General features: G+C 37.5%; 1 protein-coding gene across 1 annotated transcript; it reads left to right on the top strand.

Moving 5' to 3' along the window:
* Positions 1-3624: 3624 nt before the first annotated feature.
* Positions 3625-7912, top strand: LOC140967022 (uncharacterized). The gene is made up of 8 exons (XM_073427354.1): positions 3625-4108; positions 4574-4591; positions 4746-4843; positions 6031-6165; positions 6222-6311; positions 6678-6827; positions 6932-7015; positions 7238-7912. Exons 1-8 carry the CDS (start codon positions 3625-3627, stop codon positions 7304-7306), a joined length of 1128 nt encoding a protein of 375 aa, XP_073283455.1. The 3' UTR covers positions 7307-7912.
* The last annotated feature ends 583 nt before the right edge of the window (positions 7913-8495 follow it).

Genomic DNA, 8495 nt, shown 5'->3' with positions numbered 1-8495 from the left:
GAAGAATTAACATTGTTATGGCATAGAAAGCTCGGGCATATGTCAGAACGGGGGTTGAAAATTCTATCAGAACGGAAGCTACTGCCGGGACTTACAAAAGTGTCATTACCCTTTTGTGAGCACTGTGTTACTAGTGAACAACACAGATTAAAGTTTGGCACTTCTACTGCCAGAAGCAAAAATATATTGGAGCTGATTCGTTCGGATGTTTGGCAAGCACCGGTTGTATCCCTAAGAGGAGCGAGATACTTTGTCTCGTTTATTGATGATTTCTCTAGGAGATGTTGGGTGTATCCGATCAAGAAGAAATCAGATGTTTTCCAGATCTTCAAAAATTTCAAAGCGCGGGTTGAACTTGATTCTGAGAAGAAAATCAAGTGTCTGAGGACTGACAATGGAGGAGAATATACCAGTGACCAATTTGATGCATATTGTCAACATGAGGGCATCAAAAGACAGTTTACAATGGCTTACACACCTCAACAAAATGGAGTGGCAGAACAGATGAACAGAACCTTGTTAGACAGAACAAGAGCTATGTTGAGGACTGCGGGTCTAGACAAGTCATTTTGGGTAGAGGCAGTAAAAAACGCTTGTTATATTATCAATCGTTCTCCTTCAGTGGCGATTGATCTGAAAACTCCGATGGAGATGTGGACTGGGAAGCCGACAGATTATTCTCATTTGCATACATTTTGAAGTCCTGAGCACGTTCTGTACAATGAGCAAGAAAGATCGAAGGTTGATTTGAAATCCAGAAAATGTATCTTCTTGGGTTATGCTGATGGAGTAAAGGGGTTTCGCTTGTGGGATTCTACTGTTCACAAGCTTGTCATCAGCAGGGATGTTATCTTCGAGGAAGATAAAGTAAAGGGAGACAAAGACACACTGAATTCAGAAACTACTATATTTCAGGTGGAAAATAAGACGGACGAAGGACAAGTTTCTTGTGAAGCAGTACCAGAGCACGAAGAACAAGAACATGTTAAGTCTGAAGTTTCCAATGTGAGGCAGTCAACTCGAGACAAAAGACCACCAGGTTGGCTTTCAGATTATGTCACTGAAAGCAATATTGCATATTGTCTATTATCAGAGGATGGTGAGCCATCGAGTTTCCACAAGGCTACTCAAAGCTCGGATGTATCCTTGTGGATGATAGCAATGCAAGAAGAATTGGAGGCATTAGACAAGAATAAGACTTGGGATCTTTTTACACTACCACGAGGGAGAAAAGCCATTGGAAACAGATCGGTCTATAAGATCAAGCGTGATGGCAATAACCAAGTGGAGCGGTATCGTGCTAGATTGGTGGTAAAAAGGTATGCTCAGAAAGAAGGCATTGACTTCAATGAGATATTTTCTCCTGTGGTTCGGCTTACAACAGTCAGAGTGGTGCTGACATTGTGTGCGGTGTTCGACCTACATCTAGAACAGCTAGATGTGAAAACGGCGTTTCTTCATGGAGATCTTGAAGAAGAAATTTATATGCTCCAGCCAGAAGGTTTTGTGGAAAAAGACAAAGAGAACTTGGTTTGCAGATTGAACAAATCTCTGTACGGTCTCAAACAGGCGCAAAGTGTTGGTACAAGAGATTTGATTCCTATATCATGAGCCTTGGATACAACAGACTGAGTGCAGACCCTTGTACGTATTTCAAGAGGTCTGGTGATGATTATATCATTTTGCTATTGTATGTAGACGACATGTTGGTAGCAGGCCCCAACAAATATCTGGTCCAAAGATTGAATGCACAGTTGGCTAGGGAATTCGATATGAAGGACTTGGGACCAGCAAACAAGATTCTAGGGATGCAAGTTCACCGAGACAGAAGTAACAGAAAGATTTGGCTTTCCCAGAAAAATTATTTGAAGAAAGTCTTGCAACGCTTCAACATGCAAGATATTAAGCCAATTTCGACCCCTCTTCCTGTTAACTTCAAGTTATCCTCCGAGATGTGTCCTAGCAGTGAAGCAGAGAGGATGGAGATGTCTCGAGTACCATATGCATCAGCAGTGGGAAGGTTGATGTTCGCCATGATCTGTACAAGACCGGACATTGCTCAAGCAGTGAGAGAAGTTAGTCGGTATATGGCGAATCCTGGACGAGAGCATTGGAGCACTGTTAAGAGGATCCTTAGATACATTAAGGGTAACTCGAATGCTGAATTATGTTATGGAGGATCGGATTTTACACTCAGGGGCTATGTTGATTCAGATTATGCTGGTGATCCTGATAAGAGGAAATCTACTACTGGTTATGTGTTTACACTTGCAGGGGGAGCAGTAAGCTGGGTTTCAAAAATGCAGACAATTGTGGCGTTATCTACAACAGAGCCAGAATATATGGCAACTACTCAAGGTTGCAAGGAGGCAATATGAATTAAAAGATTATTGGAGGAGATCGGGCACAAACAAGAAAATGTTTCTTTGTTTTGTGACAGTCAGAGTGCCTTGCACATCGCAAGGAATCCAGCTTTTCATTCCAGGACTAAACACATTGGAGTCCGATTTCACTTTGTGCGGAAGTAGTAGAAGAAGGAAGCGTAGATATGCAGAAGATTCATACGAAGGATAACATAGCTGATTTTCTGACCAAGCCAGTAAACACTGATAAGTTTGAGTGGTGTAGATTCTCAAGTGGCCTAGCGGAGACGTAAGCAGCAGGGATGACAAGATTGAAAGGAAGTGTGAAGATGTGTTTGATTCTCAATCAAATCTCCAAGTGGGAGAAATGTCGGCAAGAATGCATGTGGCAGACATGCAATAAATGCATGTCTGTCAATGCATAAAACTTTGAATTGCTCGTGCAGAAAAGATTGAATTTTGAAAGTTGACAAATGCGGTTTCACACGAGAAACGTGTAAAGGACGTGTCCCATTCTGAGTTCCTCTCTCATTATACACATATTTGAGTGTGTTTTATAATATTTGATAGGTGTTTGTTCTCTTGTATTAAGAGAGTTTGTGTTCTCTTTGGAAACACAGTGAGTGAGTTGTACACCACAAAATATTATAGTGGAAATTTTTTTCATCTTGTCCGTGGTTTTTACCCTAATAATATTTAGGGGTTTTCCACGTAAATCTCGGTGTCCAGTTTATTCTTTATTTTCGGGTTTTATTATCTCAAATTCCGCAAGTGAGACCAACAAAAAATTGAATCTTTTTGTGCAATTTCAGAGATTATAGATTGTTTTTTCCTCGACTTGATGGAAAATGAATTTCTTTTACTACATTGAGCTTTATCTAACCAAAACTTTAAATCTTTTTGTGAGACTTTTCCTCTCTAAATAATTGTTTCCACTGCTGACATCTTGGTTTGCTTTACTTTCGAACAGTAGGGAAGGAAAATAAAACTGTACTGCTGCATGAAGAAAAGTTTACATTTTGTTGAATTTCATCGATTTACTTGTATAATGTGTATCCCGCTTTCTGATTTTTTTTGGTTCGATTTGAGGAGAATGTTCGGTTATGATGCTTCTGTATAATTATATACGTAGGTGGGCATCAACCCTTATATTTACCACGTTTCCAAGAGGTTTGCCAGGAAGAGACATACAAGATATCTTCCTCGAGAGATGATTTTCCGATTTGTTTTGCATCTTCTAGCTCAACTTTTGCATTATGCCATGAGGCATGTTTGCAGAGAATGGAGCCTTGTCACCCGTTCCCAATATTTCATCCACCACCACCTACGAAATTCAACTGGTGGAGTTATAATCCAGGAGCGGCTTTCGCCTCGCAATGGGATTTATGTGGAAATGCGACGAGGTTGTCTCGAGATATGTAAGTTTTACTGCGGGTTCTACGGTCTGATAAGGTCTAGCTGCAATGGTTTAGTGGTGATCTCTGATTGGAGTAAACTTGCTAATCTTTATGTTGCTAATCCCCTGACAAAGCAGTGGACCATTCTTCCTCCTTTCTTCACTCTAACGGGAGACTATTCAGATTGTGGTATAGCATTTGTTGAGGCTTCCCTGGAGTATAAAGTGGTATGTGCATTTGGTTATAAATATGTTGTTCCGAAGACACAAATTGCTATACTAACTATTGGACTTGATAAAGTTTGGAGGCATATTGACATAAAACACTTGTTGCTCCCGACCGAGCATGGTTTCATTTATTTTCCGATGGTTATTGGAGGATATGTACACTGATTCAGTGGAAACTTTATTTTGACATTGAATTTAGAGACTCAAATCGTCCACCGGTTTTCTGTGCCTCCATTTCCAAAAATGCACCAGACTTTTCTTCCAATGGGCGGTAATCTATCATTTATTCATGAATCCAGTAAATTTTTGAGGGGTGTTTGGGAAATGAATTCCATAACTGGAGAGTGCACGATGTTGTTTAGCTTGACTCGGAACATCTAAGTGACATATTTAAGGGCACTTTTTCTAGTTATGCGAAATCAGTAATTCCCTTTTGTTGGTTTGTAGCGAGGGAGGTGTTGGTCTTAAGTCTTGAATGTGGTCAGAGACGTGGGATAACTTATGATGTTAAGACTAGAGAAATTCAGTCATTTGAGTTGGAGGGCGATGGTGGGAAATCATACCATTTTGAAGCTCATGTAAACAGCTTGGTTTGGCTGTAGAGGTAAATTTTTACAAGTGTTGCAATTATTCATATTGTTCACTGTAGCTATCTTCAAGAACGCTCGGTAAAGGACAAGTCTTTATCATATGAGGTAATTTAGTAAATTCAACTTTCTATTTATCATTGCTGCATCATCAGGGCTGGTTTCTTGCAGTGAAAATTGTTGCATTGTCTTACTTGAAAGTTAAGCCTCAAGTGTGGATAAAAACTTTATTCAATGGATTGGCAATCTCTTCCTCACCGTGGAACACTGTGAGTGCAAGACCGATAACAACAGAAGTAGAGTGAATCAGATTTACGATGGTTCTCTTAGAGTCTAATTCTTTGGATTTTGTAATTTTTCTGTGAATTGTCTGACATAGCTGCTTGGTTTTTAACTTTTTAGCATAGGATGTTATTATTAATAAGATTCAGACGATCGGGATATAATAATGTTTATCTGACCTGACTGTAAATTGTGTGATAATGGCCAAGTTATTGCTTGAAACTTATTAAATCTCTTATATCACTTGTATTAGGTTTAATGACGTTTCCCAGCCGACTTTGACTAAACTAAATTAAATATCATGGATGTACTGCACCTGAGGGAGTAAAGGTGCGTATATATTACATCTAACTGAAATGGTGCTTCTTTTGACTGCAAGTATAGCTAGTTTCACTGTACTTTGATTGTTGTACACATCATATATTATTAAATAGAGTTTGCTTAGTTTGCCATTTGCTATTTATGCTTTTAAAGGAGGTATGAGTTTAAGGTTTTCTTATACATCATTGCCAATGAAAATGCCCTGAGCGGCAAACTGATTATAGGATATTCAAAATTTGCAAACATCGTTCATAGGATTGAAATCATAATTTGAGCATGGGGTAGTTATATGAACCGAAATTGAAGTCAGATTTATTTCTATTGTCATGTGCTTGCAACTAAATAATTGATTTATGAGTTGAGAATTTACATTTATTACATTTTTTCCTTTGTTTAATCATGGTATAGCCTCTTCTACTTCCTAGTTGTTTTTTTTCTCATGGATGATCTTTACTTCCTTCTCTTTAGACATTGCAAGGACAATGATCGAGATCTTCCCAGATTTCTGAAGTTTAAGTGACAGCATTAACGATCATAAATGCCTAGTTTTGTGTTCCTTGTCAATAATCAAATGATGAGAGCTCTCTAAGCTTGTGTTGAAACTTTGACTATTGTCTTATAATTCTTGATTGCCTTTCCTCTCTATTGAAGTTGTTATTGTTTTAGAGAGGGTTTTTTGGTACTAGCTAGAACTAACTTCCATGTTTGTGAAATACGTAAAAGCAGCAGATACTCTCAGCCTGGTTCATGTGTGCCCATGTGGGAGAGATGCATCATGCTATTTTACATGCTGATTATAGAGAAATGGGTTCTTTTTAAAATGGAACTTACTAATCAATGAATACTTGAATAGGTGGTGATAGTTGATGATGGAAGTGCTGATGGCACCAGAAGAGTAGCTTTTGATTATGTGAAGAGGTACACCATAGACAATATAAGTGTAGTCTTTCTTGGAAGGAACCATGGTAAGTGTGAAGCAATAAGAAAAGTGAGTCAATTCTGAAAAATATGTTCATAATGCTCTTGGAAAGCATTTCCAAATAGGGCGTGCTCCACTCACGTGGTGAACTAATATTAATGCTCGATGCTGATGAGGCAACTAAAGTGAGTGACCTTGAGAAACTAGAAAATCAGGTTGGTGACCATTTTCAAGATCGGGAAGGTTGGTTCTTACACAAAATGTTATAATTTGTGTGTGGTATGTATTTTCGATTTTGAGGGATAGTTTGGTTCCCGTACCAATTGTCTTGTCGTAATTTTGACTGGAAGGTTTTGGGGCCTCATGGGTATGGTCCCATTCCCTAAGCATTCCATTCAAATCTCTTACTTATTTTTGTTTTCTAACGGTGGTACTTTTGTCTTTGTCCTTCTGAATTTCACTGGAAATCAGCTTCCGATTGTCTTCATGTGTCTTTTGGCTTATAGTAAGTGGTCTTCAAACCCATCACTCGGCAGGCTTTTGATTAGGGAAAATTACATAATAGATGGTTTCCTCGTCAGATTCTCACACTTGCTATGGAGGAGCGCAAGTTTGGAGGCTCTAGAGCTAGCGATTCAGCGATGAGAATCTCAGATGTCCCAATTGCTGCTTTTGGGTCTCGTGCTCACCTTGAGGAGAAGGCTCTGGCAACAGTTGATTCTTTTGGCTGTGTAATTGTATTTTGTATTATGACGTGGTTAAATATATCTGGTATGAATTGTTAGTGTGTAGTTAATGTCTAATGACCTAATCAGAGGATCATCTCATGTTTCAGAGAAAGTGGTATCGCAATTTCTTGATGAAGGGATTTCATCTCGGAGTTCTGTTGGCTACGGGTTCTGGAATTCGCGACATACAGGTACTACAGCTTCTCCTAGACTGTCTTTTATCCCCATATCAATTTCATTTCTAAGGTTTTATATCATTTGGTTGCAGTTATGTTTGTTGGTCAGATGGACATTCTCTAATGCACTCTCTTTATTCTCTTTTTGACTCTTGCAAAAACCTGAAAAAAGGCAGTATAGATTAAATATATCTTACGTCTTAAGTTTGGTCATAGAAGCTCTTCCTCATGTTTCAGTGTGGTTTTAAAATGTTCGTCAGAGCTGCTGCGTGGAAGCTTTTCATGAATGTTCGCTTGAAACGGTAAGTTTCTCTTTGGTCTCATGCCAGCGTAGAGTTAAAAAAGAATATAGAATAGCGTTGCATGTATTTATCATTTTGCATCTTGTTTTCTGAAAGTTTGCTGTATGTTCTTAAATTTTTATTTCAACCTGGTCAAGTCATCTCAAGTCTATGACTGGGTGAGGTGTGGTTATATTCTGAGTTTGATATTAAAAGTTTTTGTAACCTAATCTCTACGCAAATGTGATCTATCATCTATGTTGGGCATGTTTTACTAAAAGAGTTATCTTCCTTAAGCACCCAGAAATAAACGTGTAAATCTGAGGTCAATGAGGTTGAAAGACTGAATTATACCCTTATAGACATTTGTGAATTCCTTCAAGGAGAAAAAATGAGTTTAACCATAGGAAGATTTAATTACTCAAATGAGAACAGTACAGTAATAAATTAATAATGAAAGATAACGAGGAATGCACAAGTTTTATGGATGATAGTGGAGTATTTCCGGAACATGGAAATCAAATGAATGAAGTATGTCATCAGGTTAATATATCTTTTGTTTTGTAATGAAGAACATAAATGAATGGAGTCAATGATAAACAAAAGTTGCAACTTTTAGAAACACAATTATTGAAGANGAGAAAAATATTATAAAGTGTGTAGTGTGATAATTTTGAGAGTTTGAGATTTTTACTTTTTTACCGTAAATTTTTACTTTTTCACAACACGTTATCAGCACGAAGCTCTAAAAGTCCTCCATATTTTTCCAAGCTCCGAACAGAAGAAAAAGGTAACAAAAGTAATAATATTTATTTTACTGTTATTTATTTATTGTTTATATATGTAATATATAATATAATGTTATTGTTAGAAATAATAAAAATAATTTTTTCAAAAACTTGTTATAAATCCTGGGAGGATGTTAAGACGACATCCCACACTCCCGGTAAGGGATACGACAAGTATAAAAGCCTATAAGGTTTTTTAAACAAAATAACTTATGACACCTAATTATAATAATGTGATATGATATACATAATTATTTAAATATGACTAATATTATATACACCATATTATTACCATAAAATTATACAAATACATACATTTATTTTCTTATACACCAACGGTAATAAACGGTAACAAAACGGCTAGTTTTTGCTCTATAAATCCAATCTCACAAATACATTCAATCACTCCAACTTTCTCTTCTTCTC

The sequence above is a fragment of the Primulina huaijiensis genome, unplaced genomic scaffold, assembly GCF_012295235.1.
Source record: "Primulina huaijiensis isolate GDHJ02 unplaced genomic scaffold, ASM1229523v2 scaffold22843, whole genome shotgun sequence".
Lineage (NCBI taxonomy): Eukaryota > Viridiplantae > Streptophyta > Magnoliopsida > Lamiales > Gesneriaceae > Primulina > Primulina huaijiensis.
Note: the sequence above shows the minus strand (reverse complement) of the source record. Positions and strands in the feature narration are given on the sequence as shown.